The 26,389-nt window shown below is 47.6% G+C and overlaps 1 protein-coding gene across 1 annotated transcript in view; it reads right to left on the reverse strand.

Moving 5' to 3' along the window:
* SLC1A5 (solute carrier family 1 member 5) overlaps nucleotides 1-26,389 on the reverse strand; it is a 38,174-nt gene continuing 11,785 nt past the window's right edge. Inside the window, exons 2-8 of the mRNA XM_079985547.1 lie at nucleotides 19,684-19,726; nucleotides 15,765-15,875; nucleotides 13,383-13,549; nucleotides 11,210-11,443; nucleotides 10,180-10,374; nucleotides 5,814-5,948; nucleotides 1-3,487 (exon numbers count right to left, since the gene is read on the reverse strand). Of these exons, the coding sequence (XP_079841673.1) occupies nucleotides 3,259-3,487; nucleotides 5,814-5,948; nucleotides 10,180-10,374; nucleotides 11,210-11,443; nucleotides 13,383-13,549; nucleotides 15,765-15,875; nucleotides 19,684-19,726 (1,114 nt within the window). The 3' untranslated portion in view covers nucleotides 1-3,258. The remainder of the gene's footprint in view (nucleotides 3,488-5,813; nucleotides 5,949-10,179; nucleotides 10,375-11,209; nucleotides 11,444-13,382; nucleotides 13,550-15,764; nucleotides 15,876-19,683; nucleotides 19,727-26,389) is intronic.

Consider the following 26,389-nt stretch of genomic DNA (forward strand, 5'->3'; position numbering starts at 1 on the left):
TTTAAATTTGTATACTGCTCTTCATCCAAAGATCAAAGGGCGGTTAACAACAGGTTGATCAATTTTGCCAACAGATGGCTCTCCCTAACTTCTTACATGCTTTAGAAGAGTAACTAAAGAAGGGGACTAGCCAGCCCTTTCTCTAGCACTTCCATCAAGTAACATTTCAAAAGCAGGAAGATCTTAAAGGAACATTACCAGAATATCTGCTTCCAGTGCATTGTGAGACCAAAACCTAATTGCCCCATGCTGCAATTGGTGTTTGCCTAGACACCATTTGAAGCCTACCTCCGAATTTTGACACACAAAGCCTACTAAGGAGTCCTGCATGGCCAAAATGGAAGAGACTAATCAATAAGATCTACAGTTCAAAACACTGAAGTCGGATTTAAAAGCTCTGACATTTTACTGATTTTTTTTTTTTTTAAGACTGCAAAACATCTCCACTGATATGCTTCAGGCAGCTATTGGCCAGGTTATGAGCGCCTGCGGCGAAACCCACATTTTCATCAGCAAAAGGTAGTGGCGGCCGCCCTGTGGAACGCCGTCCCATCAGATGTCAAGGAAATAAACAACTCTCTGACTTTTAGAAGACATCTGAAAGCAGCCCTGTTAAGGGAAGTTTTTAATCTTTGATCTTTTATAGTGTTTTTAATATTCTGGTTGGGAGCCATCCAGAGTGGCTGGGGTATAAATAATGAATTATTATTATTATTATAGTATGCATTCTGGATCTGCACAGGGCATTGTGGAGGGATAAGACACCAGCATCTGGATTCCGATCTAAAGGCTCCGGAAGCTACAACATATGGAAGTAGATATGGCCGGGTAGAATCCAATGCCAATAATAATAATAATAATAATAATAATAATAATATTTATACCCCACCCATCTTGCTGCGTTTCCCCAGCCACTCTGAGCAGCTTCCAACAGAATATTAAAATACAATAATCTATTAAACATTAAAAGCTTCCCTAAACAGGGCTGCCTTCAGATGTCTTCGAAAAGTCTAGTACAGCGGTGCCTCGCAAGACGAAATTAATCCGTTCCGTGAGGCTCTTCGTATAGCGGTTTTTTCGTCTTGCGAAGCAAGCCCATTGACAGCTTAGCAGATTAATGCTATTAGCGGTTTAGCGGCTTTTAGAGATCAGCTGTTAAGCGGCTTATCAGCGGATCAGCTGATAAGCGGCTTAGCGGCTTAGGAAAAGGGGGGGGGAGGGGGGAAACCGCAGGAACTCGCAAGACATTTTCGTCTTGCTAAGCAAGCCCATAGAGAAATTCGTTTTGCGAAGCGCCTCCAAAACGGAAAACCCTTTCGTCTAGCGGGTTTTCCGTCTTGCGAGGCGTTCGTCTTGCAGGGCACCACTGTAGTTGTTTTTCTCTTTGATATCAGGTGGGAGGGCGTTCCACAGGGCGGGTGCCCCTACTGAGAAGGCCCTCTGCCTGGTTCCCTGTAACTTGGCTTCTCGCAGCGAGGGAACTGCCAGAAGGTCCTCGGAGCTGGACCTCAGTGTCCGGGCAGAACGATGGGGGTGGAGACGCTCCTTCAGGTATACTGGACCGAGGCCGTATGGGAGAATCAGCTAAGTTCCCAGTCCTCAAGATTGCAGAGACACTTGAAAAGGTACAAAAGATTCCATTGGTCAAAGTCTAAGCCTGCGTGTGAGACAAGGACAAGGCTGCAGGCCCGGCCACGGTTTCCAAGTGACCCTGTGTGTGCATAAGCATATATTTGCTTTAAGCTAAGGCCCTGCAGTTCTCTGTGGGGGTGCTGCCAGGCCTTTGTCAGCCACTGCAAGGAAGACAGAAGGGCCCTGGAGGTTCACCTCCCGCATGCACACCTATCCAAAGAGATTCCCCCACCACTTTCCCTACTCTATCCCATCATCAGTGGTACTTCCTTTCTTCCACACTGCCAATGTCTGCTTCAGCGTCTGCTGGGCTTTGGACAGGCCAGGCATTGCTGAAAATTTGGTCCAGGGGGGCCACCACTCACCAGCTCCTTCTGCAAAGCCTGACCACTTGCACATCAGCGGCTGCTCGGCACAAGACTGGAATAAAAGTGATGAGAAACTAAGCCACAGAGGTTAACTCTCACCCCTGAAGCTACTCCACTCTCTCTCACTTTCTTTGACCTCCCAACGCTGCCCGGCCCCTTTAATTCCAGCGTGGAGAGAAAAAACACCATTCGGATCCTTTTAAGTTCCAGAAATAAATTAAATTACATCGCAGCTGCTGGAACCAGGAGTTGCCACTTCAAGAAAGCACTGGAGTGCTGTCTAGTTCTTGCACGTGATGACCCAAGCAGGGAAGAAGGGAGGAAAATATGTAGGTTTTAAGCAGTTCAAGGAAAATTTTGGCTTTGCAGGGAATGGCAGAAATTCCAGCGACCCAGTGGTGACTCTCAATGTTCAATTGCACATCGCACAGCCCTGGCATAAGGATTTGAAGAGAAGTTGCAAGGCAAAGAAATTGTAAAAGGCAGAAAGAAATTCTCTCTCCCCCCATTCCTGTTTGACGATAGGTATTTATAGGTTCAAGCGGTGCACTGCTCAAGTTATTGAATTGTGGGGTGGGGCCAGGGGAGAATAAATCTGTCCAGGAATAAAGCAGTCTGCTTCCTCTTCCTGCAATGAAATGTAACTAAAAAGGGGGGTGACGACAATGGGAGGGAGTCAAAGATACTAGACACGGAAAGGACAACACCCACCCCCCTTGCTTGGTCCAAAACACAAAATAAAATAAAAAGCAGCAAAGGTAGCTAGAGATCTGGAAGAAGGAAAAGAGTGATATTAAGAGACCTCCAAAGTCACTGCTACCAATTTCCACATTGCAGATTAAAAAACTTAAGGGTTCAGCCTGGAACGTGCAAAGTATTGTGCCTCTGAGAATATCCAGAGTGCCCTTTCTCCTGAGCAACAGCACCCCCAACCCTCATCTCCTTAAAGAGGGAGAGGCTTCCAGCCAAGCAGAGCTATTTCCAGGCAGCATCAAGCCCCCAAAATTGACATTTTTTGGGGGGGGGGGGAGTCCCGTTTGAAATTTTCAAAGCACTGTGTGAAAAATCAGTCATTTAAAAAAAGGTGGAAAGGAGTGTACTGGGTGAAAATTGAAGAAGTTCCCCATCACCAAACCGCCTGCCCTTGCTTCTTATGGGAAACAGAAGTCTTTCAAAGGTGGAGCAGATTCGGGAGCTGTCCTTAAAAATGGAACCCTAACTTTAAAAAAAACGAAGTCTAGCCTCTTCGTAGGCTGCTTTACATCACGGATTCTTTTTCGCAGGAGTTGATGCCCTCCAAGGGGGCAGGCCCGTCCCTCTTGATCAGGGGGGAGCCTTCTTCCGCCCCCACTTCCTTGCCGGTGTCCGTCTTTATCTCCATCAGCTCCTCTGCCTCTGCCTTGCCTTCCGTCCTTTCGGTGTACACCTGCAGGAGCCCAGCGCCAAAAGCATCGCCTTCCACATTTAGGACAGTGCAGGTGCGATCCCTGGTGCAAAAGAAAGAGGCAATGACTGAGGTGCTCGGGGTTAAGCAACAAGGGTTGTTAGCAACATTCACTGGACACAGAGCCTCCATGTTCAGGAGCAATCTATCTCTGAGAACCAGACGGACAGCAGGGAAAGGCTGAGACCTTTGTGCCCCGCTTAAGAAAACGCAGGGGCCATAGCTGTCAACTTTTCCCTTTTCTTATGAGGAATCCTATTCAGAATATGGGAATTTCCCTTTTAAAAAGGGAAATGTTGACAGCTATCACAGAGGCATGTGACTGCTGAACCAGGCAAGACCTTTGGGCCAGATCCAGCCGGGCCCTTCCTGTATTCTTGCGCCATGTGCAGATTCCCCCAAGCGACAGGAGGAAAAGCTAAATGCTCAGCTGTTTTTAACCTTTCCTCTGAGGCCCCCCAGGGACCCTCAGCACACCTGGCCCAGCCAGCCATACTGGACAAGTCCGTTGGACAAATACACCCCCTGGCTGCCATGAACAAAACACACTGCTCAGCGGGGGGGGGGGGAATAGGCATCCCGGGGACATATTGAAGGAGAGCTGGAGGAGAGGATCCTTGATTCCTCCCCAGAGCGACTGGGTTAAAAAAAAAAATGCAAGAAAAATGGCTCGGAGTCAGAAGGTTCCACAGTCAACACTGCATCCGTGCTTGAAAGGACCTCATCAGGCAGCGAAACTGGAAAAGACCCCTGCTTGAATCTTTGGAGAGCTGCTACTTCCACTCTGATTACAGGGGTGAACAGACCAATGGCCACATCTGCACCATCCACTGAAAGCGCACTGATACCACTTTAAACAGGAATGGCTTCCCCTGAAGAATTCTGGGAGCTGTGGTTTGTACAGAGTATTGTCAGGAGACTCTGTTCCCCTCCCAGAACTACAATTCCCAGAGTACAGTGGTGCCCCGCAAGACGAACGCCTCGCAAGATGGAAAACCTGCTAGACGAAAGGGTTTTCCGTTTTGGAGGCGCTTCGCAAAACGAATTTCCTATGGGCTTGCTTCGCAAGACGAAAATGTCTTGCGGGTTCCTGCGGGTTTTTTTTCCTTCCCCCCTTTTTCTAAGCCGCTAAGCCGCTTATCAGCTGATCCGCTAAGCTGCTTAACAGCTGATCCGCTAAGCCGCTTATCAACTGATCCGCTAAGCCGCTAAACAGCTGATTCGCTAAGCCGCTAAACAGCTGATCCACTAAGCCGCTAAACAGCTGATCCGCTAAGCCGTTTATCAGCTGATCCGCTAAGCCGCTTATCAGCTGATCCACTAAGCCGCTTAACAGCTGATCCGCTAAGCCGCTAAGCTGCTTAACAGCTGATCCGCTAAGCCCCTAATCCGCTAATAGCGCTAATCCGCTAATGGGCTTGCTTTGCAAGACGAAAAAACCGCTAGACGAAGAGACTCTGGAACGGATTCTTTTCATCTTGCGAGGCACCACTGAAGTTTAATGATCAGTCCTTCTTTACAGGCAACTCTGGGAATTGTAGCTGTGAAGGGGAATAGGAGTGTCTCCTAACAACTCTCTGCACCCTGAATAAACTACAGCTCCCAGGATTTTCCAGCCGAAGCTATTGTTTAAAGCAGAATCATAACCCTTTAAATGTATTGATTTTTAGTATTTCATAAAACCTATACACAGCTTGTTTGTAAATTTTTAAAACAAACTTCAAAGTGGTTTACAAGAAGGAAACAGTAAAGTTAATGGCAAAAACAGCTGAAAAAACTAAGAATTAAAATCAGCAATAAACTAAAAACAGATCAAAACACACATCAACGTTCTATGTATCTGGGTTGCCTTGTCTGATCAATAAAACAAACTTCGGAAGGTGACAAAAAGAGAACAGTGTGGGAGCACGGGTGATGTCAACAGGCAGCGAGTTCAAGTTTAGGTGTTGCCACGCTAAAAGACTGAATTCTTATAAATGCGGAATGGGCATGATTTGGCATCTTTTAACAGTGTATGGTGCAAATGTGGCCTTGGTCCATGGCAACTTTGTCCAGTCAAATGCCCCGCCCCCAAAAATTGTCCTTAGAGGATTATATGCAGAAGATTCAACTGGTTACCTACATCCCCTTTCAAGGCAGCGACTCACTTGCTGCAAAAGTCCCTCCTCTCTGCTTGTAGAATGAGGCCAAGACAAGAGGAAGAGGACCTGAAGGGGGACTAGCAAGGAGGCGGGAGGGAAAAAGATCCTGTCTTTTAACAGGGAAGTTGGGACTAGCCAGCCTACCAACCCTGCGAAGCTATGAACATCAGCCAGGGAAATCGCCGGTCGCCGAGCCTCTCCCTCAAACCTTGCTCTCGCGGTACTTACACAAGCCAGTCCACTGCCAGAATGAGGGAGATGTCGTTGGTGGGCAGCCCGACAGCTTCCAAGATGATGGCGAGGGTGAGGACGCCACCCGCAGGAATCCCAGCAGCTCCGACGCTGGACGCCGTCGCAGTAATTCTGTGGGATGGAAATGGGCAGGTTAAGAGATGTGTCCTTCTCGATGCTCAAGTGCAGGATTTGGTCTTTATCTGGAGAGTGTGGGGGAAACCCAAAGCATCAGCGAGACTGGAGGGCACCATAATTTTCGCTCCATAAGACGCACCTAGTTTTTAGAGTAAAACAAGGAAAAAAATATTCTAAACGAAACAGTGGTTGTATGATTTTTGTGGCTCATGCTGTGGCCACAGACATGTGATCTGATGGTGAATTTGGGGTGACCCAATGCAAACAGGAGCGTCGGGGTGCGCTCCCGTCGTTCGGTCCCAGCGCCTGCCAACCTAGCAGTTCGAAAGCACCCCTGGGTGCAAGTAGATAAATAGGGACCGCTTACCAGCGGGAAGGTAAACGGCGTCTCCGTGTGCTGCGCTGGCTCGCCAGATGCAGCTTGTCACGCTGGCCACGTGACCCAGAAGTGTCTGCAGACAGCGCTGGCTCCCAGCCTCTAGAGTGAGATGAGCGCACAACCCTAGAGTCTGTCAAGACTGGCCCGTACGGGCAGGGGTACCTTTACCTTTACAACCCAAAATCGCGTAACCCAAAGCGTCTGTAACCCGAGGTATGACTGTATAATGAATGAAAAAGAAAATCACACTGGTCTAGACTCCAAAGAACTACTTTAGGGTAAATACACATTATTATTATTTAATCTCTTAGGTTTTGTGTGTCCCCCACCCCTTTCGGACAGCAGTCTTCTTAAGGGGGGCAATACTGAGAGGTTCATCTGCTGTGGGATCCTTTGCAATGCAACGGAGGGTGATGAGAGGGGCACAGCTCTCCCTTTGCTTCCTCAGCACCCATTAAAAAAACCACATGGCAGCCCCAAGGAATTGCTTGGGTTCCTCGTGGCCGCCGCTCAGTGACAAAAAGCGTTCTTGAGAATCCCCTCAGGGTCCAAAAGCAGCTTGCCACATCTGCGGCACGTGATGGTGTTGACCGAGACACACAAACTGGACTGGAACTTGGTTTGCAGAATGCAGAGCTGGATCTTGCTGGGGGGGGGGCGGGGTGCCTGCACTTTTAACCCAAGACAGAGGAACAAACATGGACGGATGACCGGCCAGGAGCAAAAAACAGCCCCAGCTGAAATCCTGCCTCCAGCAGAGCAGAGGTCACTTGAGCAGAACCTCCCAGCTCCCTCCCGGACCCCTTCTGGTCTCAAGTTCTGCCTAAGCCTGCAATATTCTTACTGCCCTATGCCGCAACAAAGGGCCTCAGACACAGTTGATGATTAAGCACCTCGAGGCCAGGAGGGACAGGTCCACCTCCTGAACTGGAGAAAACAATATTTTACTTGCAATTGCTTTTTTTAAAAAAATGCACCCAAAAAAACAGTCTGCAAAGGTTTTCTGCCCTCGACACGTCTGTTAAAAAAAAGCAAAATCCTGTGCCAAGAAAAGTCTCTAGCCTTTCCTTGGTCAATCTAACTGCTGACCCCTATTTTATTCCAACCTAGATAGAGGAGTTTTTAAGAAGAGTTAGCATTTTGATAGGGGGAGGAAGAGGATGAGAAGCGCAGCAGGAGAAGGGCTTGAGTGGCAAATCCAAGCAGAAGCCCAAGTAGCCTTGCTGAGCGCATCTCTTCTAGTCATGAGGACTAGAACTTTGTCACTGACAAAAGTGGCAAGGGCTCAGGACTCTACACTAGCTGCGGGACCCTTCTCTAGATGCTACCTGAATGAATTTAAAGATATATTTGTAAGTTTTAAAGCAGGGTTGTACATTTTTGTAGGTTTTGCTGTTTAATCTTTTGTAAATTGCGTTGTGAGTGGTTTTTTATTATGATTACAATCAAGCACTGCATAGAGTGTGTGAGAGATATTGGGGGGGGGGTGGAGCTAGAGATGTACAGCTCCACAAACCACCAGCTATTCACCCCTCAAAATTCTGCACTATTAAACAGTATTGATGTAGAGGAGCATTTGTGCTGGTGCTCGACAATTTAGTCCAGCTGATCATCATCATTGTAGGAATTGGGTACTGACGTGGCAGAAACAGCAGAAGGCTTAAAGATTAGAGGAGCTTGGAGAAGCGGCAGGTGTCTAGTGTTTGGCCAGGCAAATAAAACCGTAGAGACTAGAAAATAGCTTCTGTGTTTGCCGCATCAAGTCCTGAACAAGATCAGAATTTGGTACTGGGTGCAGAACCAACCCACTATATGCTGAATGGCCTCAATTTAAGTCCAGGTTCCTAGTCCTTAAGATCGACCCAGAGAGCTTTACAGAGACAGCCTGTCAAGTCAAGTGCCTGTCAAATGCTCAGCTACACTGGTCTGCCCAGCCGGTCACTTCACTGCACACCAAACTCTGGTTGTTCCTGCCACAATTTTTTTTAAGGTTTCATCTCCCCAAACCCCCAGGTCCATCCATTCTGGGTGGACCAAGGCTACCTCCCAGCACAAGTCCCCCCTTTGTTTCTGCAGCGGCCTCATGATCCCTTTTCTGCAGCCAACTTTATATCCCACTAAAGCAGGGGTCAGCAAGGTTTACCTTGCCTCGGCCAGTTCACTCCAGCAGAGATCCTCCTGTGGGCCAAACCGCGCCCACGATTTCCGGTGCTGCGGAAGCAAGTCCCCGTGCCATGCTGTGCTGGTTTAGCGCAGCACACGGGGACTCGCCAAGCAGGCAGCTAGTGGGCCAGTTAAACGACCCCCGTGGGCAGCTTGTGGCCCATGGGCCTTAGGTTGCCGACCCCTGCACTAAAGCATCAAGGTAGCACGTGCCCTCTGGCAGACTAACACTCTCATTCTACCAGGAAGGAAAGGGCAGAGGGGTCTTAGAACCTGTGTGGATTATCACCACCCACTTGACCAGCAGGAAGTTGAAATTTTGGGAGCTGGTTATCTGAATGGGCTGGACAAACCCACTTCCTCGCTCCCAAAGCTCACTTCCTGCAGCTCTAGGACAGGAAATCACTGCGAGAAATTTGTGCGGGAACCATCATTTCGGGAAAGGAAATCTCCTCTTTGTTTTCTTCAACCTGCCCTCTTGCTTCCCCTTAATTCCCAGGATGTGGCAGGGGCTACCAGCCACCCGTCCTCCGCCTTTCAAAATTCTACATTATTAAACTGTGCTGATGTAGAGGAATATTTGCCCTGATGTTTATGCTCAACGACTTAGTCACGTTGCTGCTGCTGCAGCTTCCGTCCACTCCTTGTCATGGTTGGTAATGTGCTTGCTGTTTGCTTGTGGCTTGTCTGGCCTCTCCTCCCCACCCATAGTGCAAGGAATGGAAGGCCCACCTGGTGCAGATCAGGTAGGCTGGTTTTGCAGAAAAGTCTTAGGAGAATGTGGGTGTTTGAGCAACCCCACGGTGAACAGCGAAAGGAAGAACGCAAATCACACACAGCGAAGGGAGCCTGCCAGCAGCTTGGCTTGAGAGCAGTACATGTGAAAAGGATCTAGGAGTCTTGGTTGACCACAAACTTGACATGAGCCAACAGTGTGACGCAGCAGCTAAAAAAGCCAATGCAGTTCTAGGCTGCATCAATAGGAGTATTGCATCTAGATCAAGGGAAGTAATAGTGTCACTGTATTCTGCTCTGGTCAGACCTCACCTGGAGTACTGTGTCCAGTTCTGGGAACCACAGTTCAAGAAGGACACTGACAAACTGGAACGTGTCCAGAGGAGGGCAACCAAAATGGTCAAAGGCCTGGAAACGATGCCTTATGAGGAACGGCTAAGGGAGCTGGGCATGTTTAGCCTGGAGAAGAGGAGGTTAAGGGGTGATATGATAGCCATGTTCAAATATATAAAAGGATGTCACATAGAGGAGGGAGAAAGGTTGTTTTCTGCTGCTCCAGAGAAGCGGACACGGAGCAATGGATCCAAACTACAAGAAAGAAGATTCCAGCTAAACATTAGGAAGAACTTCCTGACAGTAAGAGCTGTTTGACAGTGGAATTTGCTGCCAAGGAGTGTGGTGGAGTCTCCTTCTTTGGAGGTCTTTAAGCAGAGGCTTGACAACCATATGTCAGGAGTGCTCTGATGGTGTTTCCTGCTTGGCAGGGGGTTGGACTCGATGGCCCTTGTGGTCTCTTCCAACTCTATGATTCTATGATAAGGTGGGCCGCAGTCTATGGGTGGTGGGCTTTGTCTGTTTGGGGAAAGGGGAGGGAACAGGTTGTGCAAGCTGCGTGGGCTTCTAAGGACCACTCTTTGAGTCCGAAGAGAGACTGGTCAGAATACTCACAAGATGGTGATGACTTGGATGAAGTTGAGAGGCATGTTGTTGAGCTGGGCAATGAAGACGGCAGCCACGCACTGGAAGAGGGCAGCTCCGTCCATGTTGACCGTGGCCCCGATGGGCAGGATGAAGCGGCTGATGTGCTTCGAGACGCCGTTCTTCTCCTCGACACACTTCATCATCAGGGGCAGGGTGGCAGAGCTGCGAGGAGGAAGAGGCAGGTTGAGAACGTGGGCAGAGAGAGAGAGTGCTCCCGAAACAGCCCACAGGCGCAGCACAACTCCCACCGGTTCCAACATGGAATAAATCACTGTGCAGGACCCCTTAAGGGCTGCCTCCGTCCACATGCAAAGGTGAGCCTTCTCAGTGGTGGCACCCAAGCTGCACAGTTCCTTGCCTTCAAGAGAGCTCCCCCCCCCCGTTAATTCTGTGCCCATGAGCTTTCCAGGGGATGGTTCACACAGACTTTATGTGCCTTTGCTTTTTTATTATTATTGCTGAAACTGTTTCCTGACATTGTTTTAGTGATTGTCAATTTTTTATGGCTCCTCGAGGGTCGACTTTGCAAGGGAACGGGAAAGTAAGTAGGTATTTTAGTAAGCAAACCTAATAATAATAATAATAATAATAATAATAATAATAATAATAATATATTATTTATACCCCACCCATCTGCCTAGGTTTCCACAGCCACTCTGTGTGGCTCCCAACAGAAATAACAATAAGAATAATAATATCTTAGCTTAGTTAGAAAATGGAAAGAGTAATTTAATATTTAACTGTAAATTTATGTAAGATTATTTTTTTTCTTTGTATGTGTGGATTTAAGACACTGTATGATATCTATGAATTCCAATAAAGGATTTAAGGGGGGGGGAGGGGGGAAGGAAGCAGAGATTCAGCCAACCTCCCTGCCTGGCATTCGAGTACCATTCACTCCGAGCAAATTCCCCCCCTCTGGCTATGCAACAGGGGTCCTTTTAAAACCCCACCCCGTTCTCCTTGCTTTCTGGAGCTGCAACCAGATCATAAATACCTGGAGGAAGTGCCGAAGGCGGTGGCCAGGGCAGTGAAGATTCCCCAAAGGAACCGGTAAGGATTCTTGCGGGTGAAGATGAAGTAGATGACCGGCAGGACGATGAGGCCGTGGATGGCATGGCCCACCAGGCAGCAGCAGATGTACTTGCCCAGGCTGGTGAAAAGGACAACCACGTCCTCCATTTCCACAATCTTGCCAGCTACCAGGAACATGATACCCAGGGGGGCATACCTGGAAGGAGAGGGAGAGGAGGATCAGCAAGAACACCACCGAGACCTAATAATAATAATAATAATAATAATAATAATAATAATAATAATAATAATAAAAAATATTATTACAGTGGTGCCCTGCAAGACGAACGCCTCGCAAGACGGAAAACCCGCTAGACGAAAGGGTTTTCTGTTTTGGAGGCGCTTCGCAAAACGAATTTCCCTATGGGCTTGCTTCGCAAGACGAAAATGTCTTGCGAGTTCCTGCGGGTTCCCCCCCCCTTTTTTCCCCTTTTCCTAAGCTGCTAAGCTGCTTATCAGCTGATCCGCTGATAAGCCGCTTAACAGCTGATCGCTAAAAGCCGCTAAACCGCTAATAGCGCTAATCCGCTAAGCTGTCAATGGGCTTGCTTCGCAAGACGAAAAAACCGCTATACAAAGAGCCTCACGGAACGGATTAATTTCGTCTTGCGAGGCACCACTGTAATAACAACAACAGCAACAACAACAAATTTTATTTATATCCCGCCCTCCCCAGCCGAAGCCGGGCTCAGAGTGGCTAACAACAGTAAAATAATACAACATTCTAAAATCAGTTCATTCTAAAATCAGTTCAAATAAAATTAATGGCAACCATTGGGCTAGAGTTCTGTGAGGATTACCGAACGAGAGGGTCAGGCCGTGCCTTGGCCAAAGGCCTGGTGGAACAGCTCTTCTTGGAGGCCCTGCGGAAAGATGTCAAGTCCCACAGGGCCCTAGTCTCTTGTGACAGTGAGTTCCACCAGATCGGGGCCACGGCCGAAAAAGCCCTGGCTCTGGGTGAGGCCAGCCTAACCTCTCTGTGGCCTGGGACCTCCAAGATGTTTTTGTTTGAAGACCGTAAGGTCCTCCGTGGGATATACCAGGAGAGGCGGTCCCGTAGGTACGAAGGTCCTAGGCCGCATAGGGCTTTAAAGGTTAAAACCTGCACCTTGAACCTGATCCTGTACTCCACCGGGAGCCAGTGCAGTTGGTATAGCACCGGGTGAATGTGATGCAGAACAGCAAGCACAGGAGAGAAAAATAAGAAAATCTCTACTCAGCTACAACACTTGCCAAGTGGCCTTTATGGCCACGAGCAACACCTGGCAAGATTTCAGAAGCTGGAGAAATTCTAGGAGTCATGAGGCAGTACTTCAACGCCTCCCCATCCATAGCCATTAGCAAATACAGAATAACTGGTGCGTCTTTCTAATTTCCTTAGTCTGCATAATATATACACAGTCGTACCTTGGTTTTCAAACTGCTTAGTTCCCTAACGTTTCGGCTCCCAAACGTCGCAAACCTGGAAGTGGCTGTTCCAGTTTGCGAATTATTTTCAGAAGCTGATTATCCAGCGGGGTTTCCGCAGCTTCCGATTGGCTGCAGGAGCTTCCTGCAGCCAATCAGAAGCCGCACTTTGGTTTTCGAATGTTTTGGAAGTCGAATGGACTTCCGGAACGGATTCCGTTCGACTTCCAAGGTATGGCTGTACAGTACGATTGCATCTTACAGGCGTTTAACTCACAAGATTTCACTTGTATACGTGGAACCCTTAGAAACAAACTTCCGCGTAAGATGTGATTGCACCACATATGTGTACAGTGGTACCTTGGGTTACGGACACTTCAGGTTACATACTCCACTAACCCAGAAATAGTACCTCGGTTTAAGAACTTTGCTGCAGGATGAGAACAGAAATTGTGTGGCGGCGATCAGATTAAGAACAGACCTCCAGAACGTATTAAGTTCTTAACCCGAGGTACCACTGTATCAGAAATCAGCTTTTGCTACATCAGTTTGGCAGGGAACTTCACAGGAATGCACAAAACCCAGCCCAGAGGCCTTGCAGCCAACTCTTCTGTGTTAACATTTTATCCCCACCTGCGCTGTTCCCCTAGGAGACTCCTGGGGAAACGTGGATAGGGTAGCCTCCTTACCACATGATCCAGGAGACAAGCACCATCGTGGCTTCATTGAAGGAGTTGAAGAACTTGATCAGGTTCTCGCCTTCCGGCCCAAGCTTCCGCAGAGCAATCCCAAAGACGATGGCAAAGACCACCAGGCCCAGGATGTTCATCCCTTCCACCTCTGTGCCTGTGGGGATCTAAGGGGATGGCAAGAGGGAGGAAAGGCTTCCGTCACAAAAACAGCCAGGGATTTGAAAAGCGGTCGAGGGTTTCCCTGCCCTCAAGGCAGACGTCTGCACACAACAGCCATATCCTTGAGATTATAAGCAAGCAAATAATTTGCCGTTTGTCCTGAGGATGCAGCGGTTGGGGGAAGGTTTGCAGAAATGGGAAAACAAGACGTTCTTACCAAAGTATTTTATTCAACATTCACAGAGAGAGATGTAGAGATGTCGCCTCTTGGACAGTGACGTTGCTCCGAGTAAAATCCCACCCCCTCCGTGTCTCTCCTATTATACGCCATTCCTACATCAGCTAATCTGTGCTTTCTGCCTCTTAGCTTTCTGCTCTCCTACCCTCAATGCCCACCAGTCTGGCACGCTTTCCAAAGACACTGAGTCTGTTAGCTGAATTTCCCCTACTGCTTCTTCCTCCTGCTCCTCTCCCAGTATTTTCCAGCTTCTCCACTCTGCAACCTCTGATCTGTGACCTTCTGCAAACCACTGTTCTAAATCTATACTGTCTCCCTCTTCTCTGGGAAGTGCAGCAGGAGGGGGAGGCCGGTCTCCACCATTCCCCCTCAGTCCAGTCCCTGACACCGAGTCAGCAACAACTGGGGGAGAGCAGCAACTGTCCCCCCCCCAAACTGCTCCTGCCACCCTTTTCTCGATCTGTGGCACCACCGATTGAGGCGTAACAGCACCAGCTGCCACCTCACCCACAGGGAGTGCCTCTTCTGTATCCTTCCACGACAACTCCCTGGGCCACAGGAAAACAAGGCCCAGCAAGTGCTTTTCAGAAAGGGAATACTTCTCCCGGAAGAGGGAGAGCCTCTTTATTGCTGGTCAACGTCTATATACCTCCTTGCCAGAAGAAATCTACAATTAAGGCCACTTGGGCAAGTTTAGAGTCCTATATAGTCTCTCTCGAATCCATCCATCCTGCTGCTCCGCTCATTATTGGTGGAGATTTCAATGCACGCATGGGTGCTAATGATTACAGCTTATACACCCACTACAACCAGTTTCTGGACTCTGACATCTATTTCGATACAGGCACTGCCCGCCTTTCTAAAGATCTTAGAGATCTTTCTAAAGATCTTTGCTTAGCCCAGGCCACAAAGCGGAGGGACCTGCTGATATTAAACGACAATATAGAGGGAGATCGCCCTGGGGAATACACCCACTTCACAAAGTTTGGCGGTAGTGTCATAGATTATATCCTAATCTCAAGATTTGCATACAAGTTTGTCACAGAGTTCCAAGTGGGCTATAACCTTGAAAGCGACCACTTACCCTTAACTCTGGCTTTTGCAGGTCTGCTCCTCAACAATTCTATCGTAAAACTGCAATATATCCCTAATGCAAATCTTGGCATATCCGCAGCTAAAAGAATCAAATGGTCCCCCCTACTCAACGCAGCCCTGACTCCCCTTCTTCAAACAGCTAAGATAAAGGACATCCATACTACTCCCGGCTTCAAACTCCTCAGAGAACCCGGCAACACGTGGTCACCAAGCCAGAAGAGGCACAGTGGCAGCCGAGAGACCCAGTGGCAATGAGGGGACAGGCCTTTGTGGCTGGTCCCATGGCCAATAGCAAAGAGGAGACCCATAAAACGGCCTGTGTGGGAAATTCTTGCGCAGTTCAGACAAGCAGGGGTGTCGCCTGCTAAAGGCACAGCGGAAACGAAAGCAAGCCAGTGTTCATCGCTAACTTTCGTGAGCCACGGGTAAATAGTGGAACAGCAAGGCCCCATTCATACCATACAGTGGTGCCCCGCAAGACGAATGCCTCGCAAGACGAAAAACTCGCTAGACGAAAGGGTTTTCCGTTTTTCGAGGTGCTTCGCAAGACAAATTTCCCTATGGGCTTGCTTCGCAAGACGAAAACGTCTTACGGGTTTGCTTCCTTTTTCTTAAAGCCGTTAATACCCGGGGAATCCGCGCTCCGCAAGACGAAAAAATCGCAAGACGAAGCAACTCGCGGAACGAATTAATTTCGTCTTGCGAGGCACCACTGTACTTTGAAAGTGCTATGATACCACTTTAAACTGTCGTGGTTTCCCCCCAAAGGATTATGGGAGCTGTTTGCCAAGGATGGGGCTTGAAAATGAGCCCAACGTGCTTCAGTTTTCTTTTCTGAGGCAACACATCCAAATATATATGTTCCAAGTGCATCCCATTCCTCTTACCTTCGTCTCTATGATGGTTTCACCAACTGTTACGTTTTCACCAAATGTGATATTCTCACTGACTCCTGTCCTGTTCTTCTTCTCTATCACCAGTTTATAACTGGTTGCATACTGGGGAGAAACACAAAGAGGGAAAGACGACATCAGCTGTGGCTGAAAATAAATTCCCTTCGTACTTGCATGGGGTTCTGTGGATGCTTCCAAAACAGACAGGAAAATGGCAGGTTGTTAGTTCATCCACCTCCCCTTTCAGAAGGTGCAAACCCTGGTTGCTCCCCTACGGCTGGGGAAGAACAGATTATCAATATATCCCACCGCAATCCCAATCCAACTGGCAAGATGAAAAATATTCTGAATCTCAGAAGCCAGAACAGCAAGAGGGATCGCTGCGCAGTGAAAGCAGCAATCCCTCTTGCTGTTCTGGCTTCTGGGATAGCTGCACAGCCTGCATTCGCTCCATAAGACGCACACACATTTCCCCTTACTTTTTAGGAGAGAAAAAGTGAGTCTTATAGAGCAAAAAATACTGTATCTCAAAAAGGCACCAGTATGGAGTTTTTCGACAAGTGGGAAGATTAACCGATCGATTTATCTGTTAAGAATTCAGATTATTCATCCCCTAGACATTCAGCCGTGGGTAAGCAGACCTTACAGGGATGTGCCAAGAGTTCCAAGCTGAATGTGTGGGAGATGCAGGCAGAAGCTATCCTTCCGCCATGTGCTGCCTGGATCTGTCCCCTGCGATCTGACCTGGGAATTCACCTTTGTTCCTTTAACAAGGCTATTAAAAATTAAGCCAAGCTGGCTTCGTTGCCCATACCCTGCCTGCGTCCTAAAGAGGATTAATGCATCACAAAGAACAGTCAATAAAAAGCAGGGGAACATTAATGGAGGGTATCGTTTTGTAACCACACACAAAAGGCCTCTTTTTTTTAAGCCTCTGGTGGAAAGGAAGACGTTTAATTAGCACGTTGCTAAGACAGTAGCATGTGAGAGTAAGTAGCAAGCAACTGCTCACTGCAGATACGGAAACTCGTAACTTCTCGGTCACTGTCTTCAAAGCAACAAGCAGAGGAGCCAGAGGCATATTGATTTACAAGTCTGGGAGAGACCCGAGAGACCTCCTGCCAGACACACCAATTCTCCATTGCAGCTTGAAACACATAACCTGCTTGACTATATGGAACTGGCGGAAATGACTGGCAGAATCCGAGACCAGGGAGAAGAGTCGGTGGAAGAAGATTGGAAAAAAATTAAAGATTATTTACAGAAATACTGTAAAGTTAAGGAGCTTCAGAAAAAAGGTGGAATGAAGCTAGATGGCTTTGGCAGAATGTTAGACAGAATATGTTAAAATTAATTATAAGACAGAAAATAGATGAAGATGGAAAGGACTTGCTGAAATTAATTGAAGTGGAATACAAAAAGGGAGGCGTGAGGAAGTCAATGAGACAAGTGCATGAAAGTTAGGATTACAAATATTGGAAGTGTTTTTAATTCTTTTTGTTTTACTTTGTTGATTCAATGTTTTATGTAGTGTTTTTGTTTGTGTTTTTGTATTTTGTTATATTGTTATGTCTAATCTTTTTTTTCTTTTTGTAATTTCTAAAATTTCAATAAATATTATTAAAATAAAAAAAAATGAAACGCATAACCTGCTTGCAGGCTTCCTAGAGGCATCTCCGTGGCCACTGAGAACAGGGGGCTGGACCAGAGATGGGCTTTTAGACGATGCAGCTGTGGGGCTCTACTGGTGTTGTTAAAAGCATCATTGGGAGGAAGGCTAAGCCAGGAGGTGGCAACTAGCCCAAGGTCACACAGTGAGATCTGTGGTGGAGGGGATCTGAACCGGAGTCTCTCCAGACTCACGCCTGATGTTCTCTCTTCCGGTTCATGTTCTCTGCTCAAAACGCATTTGCAGTCTCGGGAATTAGGCACTCAATGCAAACCCAGATTTGAAAATCAATGTCCTCCTGCCTGCAAACTGTCTCGCCAGAGTGGTCCATGCACTGGTTAGCTCCTGCTTAGGCTACTGCCTTGCACTCTACGTGGGGCTACCTTTGAAGGTGACCCGGAAACTACAACTAATCTGGAACGCGGCTGCCAGACTAGTGACCAGGAGCAGCTGCTGGGACCATTCAATGCCAGTCCTAAAGGATCTACATTGGCTCCCAGTAAGTTTCTGAGCACAATTCAAGGTGTTGGTGCTGATCTTTAAAGCCCTAAACAGCCTCAAAGGCCCAGTATACCTGAAGGAGCGTCTCCATCGTTCAACCCGGACACAAAGGTCCAACTCTGAGGGCTTTATGGTGGTTCCCTCACTGTGAGAAGTGAAGTTACAGGGAACCAAGCAGAGGGCCTTCTCGGTAGTGGCACCCTCCCTGAGAATCACCCTCCTATCAGACGTCAGGGAGATAAAGGACTACACAACTTTTAGAAGAAATCTGAAGGCAGCCTTGGAGAGAGGCTGGAGAGCCAGTGTGGTGTAGTGGTTAAGAGCGGTGGACTCGTAATCTGGGGAATCCGGGTTCGATTCCCTTCTCCTCCACACGCAGCTGCTGGGTGACCTTGGGCCAGTCACACTTCTTTGAAGTCTCTCAGCCCCACTCACCTCACAGAGTGTTTGTTGTGGGGGAGGAAGGGAAAGGAGAATGTTAGCCGCTTTGAGACTCCTTAAAGGGAGTGAAAGGCAGGATATCAAATCCAAACTCCTCCTCTTCTTCTTCTTCTTCTTGTACAGGAAATGTTTGATGTTTTACAATGTTTTTATATTTGTTGGAAGCCACCCAGAGCAGCTAGGGCAACCCAGTCAGATGGGTGGGGTATAAATAACAAAATTATTGCTATTGTTATTTATTATTATTATTATTATTATTATTATTATTATTATTATTAGCAGCAGTAGCAGCAGCAGCAGCAGCAGCAGTCAGGGCAAGGTGTTTACAGGGAAATCGTAAGAATGCAAGAAGAGTCCAGCGGGATGAGATGAGAAGGTCCATCCAGTCAAGGATACTGTTCCCCACAGCCAGCCAGGTGCCTCTTCCAAACATTGACCCCACATTTCCTGGACGGCTGCTTGCAACAGAAAGCAGTATTGGGCCGCCTTCATCAACCAGCCGCGTTGGCTAGGTCTGTCCGCAGGTTGGGGAAGGTTTGGTTAAGGAGTTTTATACCTCTGTAGCAATGCCATATTATGCTGAACGCTGGCTGGGAAGGGTTTCTTTGAGATCTGGCCAGAACATTGCACTTCTCCCCATGGAAATTATTTCAGGTTTCCGAAGCAAAGGTACGCTTTGTGTCCCAAAGTGATTGCGTATCCTGGCAACTGAGCAGTTGCCTGTTCTAGCTTCCTCCACTCTGGAAAGAAGCACCTGCTCCCCGGTTTTCTTAGCCTCCCACTCCCTTTTCTGGAGAATCACAACTCCTGAAAGGGCTCTCTATGTGGCTTTAGAAGAGGATTAGACGAATTAAGCTATCTAGCTTGGTCATCACAGAGTCAGTGAGGGCCACCAAGCGGGATGACTCTAGAAGAGGATTTGGCAAATTCATGGAGGGCCACTAGCCATGGCTGGGCTCTGCCTCCACAGCTTCTGTATACCAGTCGCAGGAAACTACCAGATGAAAGAGTGCTCTGGTGCTTGAATCCTGTTTCAAGGAATCTGGTTGGCCACTGTGAGAACAGGATGTGGGCCTAGATGGGCCACTGGCCCCATCCAGCGGGCCCCTCTTAAGTGCTCACAATGCAAATGGTCAAGCTTTGTTAGAAAAAGCCAATCAATCGATTGTGAAAGCCCCTTCTGGGATCACAAGGAGACAAATGCAGTGGCGTTGCTTTGTGTGATGTGTTTGGTGCACAATCCAGCACTGCCTGCCTTGGGTTCAATGGGAGGGAGAGGTTGGGAGGAGTTAAGCAACTCACCGATCGGAATGCAGCTGACACCAAGTTGGAGGGGAAGATGTTCCTGTGCGGAAAAAGAGAAAACCAAACATGAAAAACAGGGTTCCAGAGGGAAATAGCCTCTCTCAATCAACAGGGTACTCTTAACCCACCCTCTTCACATTCCCCAAACCCTTGTAGCCCAAGTCCAACCTTCGCCCTCAGCAGTTTCTATTTTCAGTGTCCTGCATACACCCCAAAGGCAGCTAGGGGTTCAAGGATGGCCCTTCTGTGGTACTCCAGATGTTGCTGGACTCATCATTCTCCCTAACAACTGGCCATGTTGACTGTGGCTGAGGGAAGCATCTGGAGCAGCGGCTGTGGGTCCCCAGATGTTGTTAGACTACAACTCCCATCATCCCTGAGCTCTGGCCTTGCTAGCTAGGGGTGATGGGAGTTGTAGTTCCACAATATCTGGGGACCTACAGGTTGAGAAAGGCTAATCTGGAGGGTCCCACGAGTCGGTCCCCCCATGCACTAGTTGCAGACCTCCAAAAACTTCTCCCAACTTAAAGGGCAACAGGGTGCTCCCGAAAACTGCATCGAGACCAAAGAACAAAAATCAGCAGAAGCTGAAAATCCACACATACACACAGAAGCGTTGACTAGCTCTTGCGTATCGATGGCAAAGCTTGTAAACATTGTGTGGCGGAAATGACTGGCAGAATCCGAGACCAGGGAGAAGAGTCGGTGGAGGAAGATTGGAGGAAATTTAAAGACTATTTACAGAAACATTGTAAAATTAATATCTGTTAGAAGGATGTTGGAATAATATTATATGATTTTAGCAGGAATGATATAAAGGATTTGGGAATAACTGACTGTTAATTGGTGAAAGGAGGAAAAGTGAAATTACATTATATTAAGACAATTTACAGGACAAAAATTTTAAAAGAGGGAAAGGATTTGCTGAAATAGATAATCGACCTAGAATACAAAAAAGGGAGGTGTGAGGAGGTCAAGGAAATAAGCTAATGAAAGAATAGCAATGAGGAGATCTGAGGCATTTTCTTTTTTGCGTTTTTGTTTTTGTTTAATGGGTTTTATTTTTCTCTGTTTTTTCCCCCTCTTTCTCTTCTTTTTTATATTGTGGTGTGTTGTTTTCTTTTTGTTTAACGTGGTATATGTTTACTTTTTCTTTCTGTGATTGTTGGAACTTTAATAAATATTATTTTTTTTTAAAAAAAGCTTGTAAACATTGTGTGTGTGTGTGTGTGTGTACACTCATGCATGCGTTTGGGCTTGCAGTTTTTGGAGACTCGTTTGCAAGGCTGATTTGCCTGCAAGCAAATTCCAACTCCTCCCTGGCCGGTGACCACGAGCTCGACGATGGTGACAAAAACGCCAGCCTTCTACAGAGCTCTCCAGGACGCTACCTCCATAACGCTTCCCAAAATGCATTTATTTTATTTCATTAGCTATATAATGACACCTCTTCTTCCAAGGAGTTCAAGATGATGTACGTGGTTCTCCCTTCTCCTCAATGAATCCCTACGACAACCTGTCAGGTAGGTTAGGCTGAGAGACACTGACTGGCCCAAGGTCACCCAGTGAGCTTCATGCCTGAGTGGGAATTCGAACCCTGGCCTCCCAGGTCCTAGCCCAACATTAACCACTACACCACGCTGCCTCTCATAGGAATGTCCAGGCTCTACTGGGTCAAACCAGAGCAGCTCCTTTTATTCCAGTATCCTGTTTCATTGCTGGTTAACCAGATCCTTCCAGGTAGCACCCATCTGTCTTGAGACACAATGGAGTGCGCCTCTGAGGGTGAAGTCAAACTACTGCATTAGCAGCATGGAAGTGACCTCCCTGGGATTCAAGCCTGGGCAGAGTATCTGGAGGTCCTGGGCTGGGCTGCCAAGACAACAAGACCCCCCTCTCGGCCCCACTGATGTGTCCAAAGGAAAGCAGAACAAGACATTTGGCCCCAGGAGTTGCCTGAAGGAGGAATGCAAGGCACCACCCAACTGCCTTAGGGACTCCCCTCCAGATTTGTGCAGGGTTTGCTCCTAAGCCTTTTCTTCTCCCAAAGATTTCCCATAAGGCAGCAAAGGAATGGGATCACAGTTTCCCCTCTGTCCTATGGGACCGCCTCTCCCGGTATGCCCCACGGAGGACCTTAAGGTCCATAAAGAGCAACGCCCTAGAGGTCCCAGGCCCTAAGGAAGCCAGATTAGCCTCAACCAGAGGCAGGGCCTTTTCAACACTGGCTCCGGCCTGGTGGAACGCTCTGCCTCATGAGACCAGGGTTCTGCAGGATCCGATTTCTTTCCGCAGGGCCTGTAAGACAGAGTTGTTCCGCCTGGCCTTTGGCTTGGAATCAACTTGATTCCTTTCTCCTTCTGTGATGGAACTCCTATTTGGGGACTTCCCTGGCTTTTTTCTGGCCCACGTAGGACCAGTCTAGATAGTTGGCCTTGGTGAAGATTTGACGTTTTCGTCCCCAAAAAGTTTTTAATTTGAGTTTCTACTGAAATGAGGCTGCATTTTAATGTTGTATTTTAATCTTGTTTTTAAGTTGTATTTTAATCCATTGTTTTTATACCTGGTGTTAGCCACCCTGAGCCCGGTCTTGGCTGGGGAGGGTGGGGTATAAATAAAATTTATTATTATTATGTGTCAGTGTGCTTATTGTCCCCACATTTTGTAGCCAGTGTCTACCTACAGCTACCCAGAAAGCCCATGCCCCAAGGGGACTTCCACTGCTCCCCACTGCTGAGTCGCTCACAAGCTACTGTTCATTTCAGAGCCTTTGTCCCTCCATTCCCCCCGCCTTTCTGGGTCATCCGAGCCTTGGCTGAGAATAACCTGCTCCGTTGCCGTAACTCCTGGACAGATCGGATATCACAGTCTTCACCTTTGCTCACTAGGCTCCTGAATTTCCCCGCGCCCTAATCCCCTCTGGTCGCCGCACCATCAATTCAGGGCTTGGAACTGCCAGAGGATTAACTGGGCAGCACAAACAAGATTAAGACTCCAATGCCAGGAGCGAGTGGCTGGATCCATAGAGCAGAATTTGGAGAGTGGAGACCCCATCAGCACTTAGGGGGGTAGCCATACTTTCTACTCTTGTAGCACAGAAAGGGGTGGCATGCCAGATCAAGGAGAAGCCGCCCCCCAAGCACACAGGGAGCTACGCATGTGCAGACCAGCCCCTCACTTTCCCAACTCATCCTGTTATTTGTAACAAGTGACTTTGGGTGCAGTTATGCACATGCAGCGATTTGTTCCGTCTCCCTGCACCCCAAATTCTATTTCAGAACAAGCACATCCCCACTCACCCCGGCACAAGGAAAACAAAATCAAGGCGCAGCAATCCACATCGCCAGCATTGTTATTTCCCCATCGTTTTTCAATAGCCTCCCGACAGGCTGGAATTCAACAGGTGCGGCTCACTACAAGGAGCCAAAGCACCAACCCATCAGCAGAAGAAGAGCAATCTAATCAGCACCCTATAATCAAATCAGGAGCGGTGGAAAGCAAACAGAAGCAGGAAAGAATCCAGATCAGGACCAGAGACAGAAATAACAAGGTTATATAGCCGCCTAAAGCCTCCATAAAGAGCTGGGCTGTTAAACCTGGCGTCCAAAGGCTATTTAGCTGTCTTTTGGGACGCCAGATGCAATGGTGATTCAGGGCTTTTTGCTACGGGGCGTGAGGAGAGCTGGGCAGCCATCACTCTAGATTTGTGGAGCATAAAAGTGCATCATTACTTCATAAGTTGAAAGGAACTTGACCCATAATTGAACAATATTAGCATAAATTAAATTATCAGCCGCCCACAAAGACCGTGCGAGGTAGGCTAGGCTGGGAAACAGTGACTGGCTACTGGGGCAGACAAATTTATTGGATTCCCAAGTCAACGATGTTGGTTAAGCCATTATGTCAGATGGCTGTGGCAGTTTCTTCCAAGCTTTTAAGCGTCTCCTTTTCTCTCCCCCCACCCATTTCCTTCTTCGCTAGATCTCTTCATTTTCCTTCACACTACTCTTTCCAACAATCCTGCTTTTAGTGGACTTTTTCACTCCCGCACCCTTCCAAATATGACGCGAGGGAGGAGCAGCCCTTCCCATTTTGGGGGGCTGGTGGGAGCATTTGGAATTTTGAGAAAGTGGCAAAATGGCTGCCATTTGGGGCGGGGGCCGCTGCATGTCACAAAATGGCCGCCCCATCTAAAAACACAGAAAAGAGGGCCGCAAAAATGTGGGTGCGCCCCACGCCCGTATTAAACAGTGAGGGAAATGCACCTGCATGAGCCACTGCTATGTTTGCGCATAGAGAAGCACTCTGCAATCCCTCCTCAGCCTGAACAGATGGGCAGGTGGGCATGTCAAATCCTGGCCTCAAGAGAAATGTGGGCATGTTTCAGGGAGGGATGTTCCTTAGAAGCAGAGGCTGAACCTCAGAAACTGAGGGGAAAGTGTGATGGACTCTCTCTCAGGGGGAGAATTCACTAAGACCTTTCACAGGACGTTCTGTCGGGTGCGCCACATTGGCGGACCCCACTCCACATGAGAAGAGCATTAGTGGGCCGAGGCCTCACATCCGAAACACAATTTTTCAATTCTTCATGGCTGTCATGAAAGCAGAACTGCGGCATATCAACCACAGGCAAACGGGTTATCAGACCACGATCGAACTTCTCAGAACTCTGCATACTGATCTGTGGAAGACGCGCCATTCTGTTTCATGCTTGGAAGACATGGGTGGCCACCCATGGGTGCAGCACTAGACGCTAAACTTAGAGGAGCAAAAAAATTATGCAAAGAACTGCGCTGTTACATTGGCTGAATGCTGCAAAGATGCCAGGGTGAGATATCGCAGTTCTAGCAAAGAACTTGACAGAAGCATCCTGTGCTAAGATAGATTTATTTTATTTTATTGGGGGGGATATTACTGAGAAACACAAAAGGGGAGAAACTGGATACCAGATCAGAAAGAAAACCAGTGTGGTATCATTTGCTGCCTCGGTGCCCAGCACACCAGCTGACTGCAACCTGGCAAAATGCGACTGGCGCCCGGCTAATTTCGAACACTGATATATGTATGCAACCCACATGGAGATTTCATCTGAACCTCTCTTACAGTGAATCTGAGCCACCGCCTAAAGGAATTTGACCTTCCCGACTCGTTGCTCCCTTTTATCTCATGCCTCCATTTATGAGAAATTCTTTCTTCGGAAACCCAAGGCGACTGCTCTGCACCAACCAGGCTATTTTCTACTTGCAGGTATGCCATGTTTGAGAAAAGCAGGTTATGGCCCTGCCCTGCACACTGCTCATTATTGAATGAAGGGTCGAGTCTCCTCTTATCTCTTTCCGAAAGGCACAATCGTATCTGAAATGTTGTCTGTTATTATAACTGAGCAGCTATTTACCCTGGGATGAAGTCTCCCATTTCCTCTTCCAGCAATCTCCTGAGCATCTTTCTCCTCCTCAGGTATCACCCTTACAGCTTTAGGGAAGAGGACAAAACTAACTGTACTTGCTCCTGCCTAAGTCTTTCAAATTATTGCTCCCAATGCCTCCATTAACCTTTCCACGTGCCTCCCAGATGTTTTAAGCTACAAACCCCATCATCCCGGACTATTGGCCTTGCTGACTAGGACTGGTGGGAATGGCAGTTCAAAACATTTGGAGGGCACCAGGTTGGAGAACGACGATTTAAAGTAGCGCCACCTGTTCCACCCCCTTTCTGTAGTTTTTATATCCTATTGAATCTCACCCATTCCACATTCTGGGATCTCAGGCATTCCAGCTCGCCCACCCAGATTTGGATGGTCTCAATCACTAGCAAAACAGACACGGTTCCTCTTGTTTTAACCATGGTTAAGCCATATGCCTGAACCGTGGCCAAAGGCTGGTGATCAACCGACATGGGGAATCACAATTTAAAGCGGTTTGCATTTGACCGTGGTTATGCCTGCATAAAGCCAGCAACATCTTTCAGATGGCGGACGAAATTGATGGACTATGCAGAACTGGATAAATTAACAGGAAGGATTCGAAACCTGTGGGACAGAGATTCTTAGAAGACTGGAGTAAATATACAAAATATTTGAAAAGCAATTGTAATGAACAGATTACGCAAGTAGGACTGCAAGAAGTTTTGTAAGGAGGACTATTTGAAAATATTGCAAGAAAGACTATGAGGAGAATTATTAGTTAATGATAATTAAGATTAACAGAGAAATTAAGAAATGCAGAATAAGTGATAAAGAACGGAAAATCATCAGAGGTGTTGACGGAAGTCTAAAACATTGTATAAGATAAGAAGTAATGTTATAGGATTGTTGGAAATGATATGTCAAAAAACACACACAATAAAAATGTATATAAAAAATAAATAAAGCCAGCAACGTCTGAGGCAGCTTCTCTGAAGAAACTCCTGGCACATCCTCTCCAAAATCGCCCCAGCCCAGAACAAGTACATCTTTGTTAGACTGTGGCCACAAAGGACAAACAGCAGAAAGGTTTGAATTCCAAAACCTTCCAAATACCCTCCCGTATAATGACTTATCATTTTAGAAAGCTCGGGAACCCAAAGACACCAAGCAAGAGAGAAGCAGTCCTCAGTATAAGACTCATTTAAGAACTGCTGGTTTAGATCAGAGAATCATCTTCTTTGGCAATCACCTGTAGCCGAGTAAGATTGTCTTCCATAAACACGGTTTTAACAATAAGTC

This window comes from Podarcis cretensis (assembly GCF_951804945.1).
Source record: "Podarcis cretensis genome assembly, chromosome: 8".
Lineage (NCBI taxonomy): Eukaryota > Metazoa > Chordata > Lepidosauria > Squamata > Lacertidae > Podarcis > Podarcis cretensis.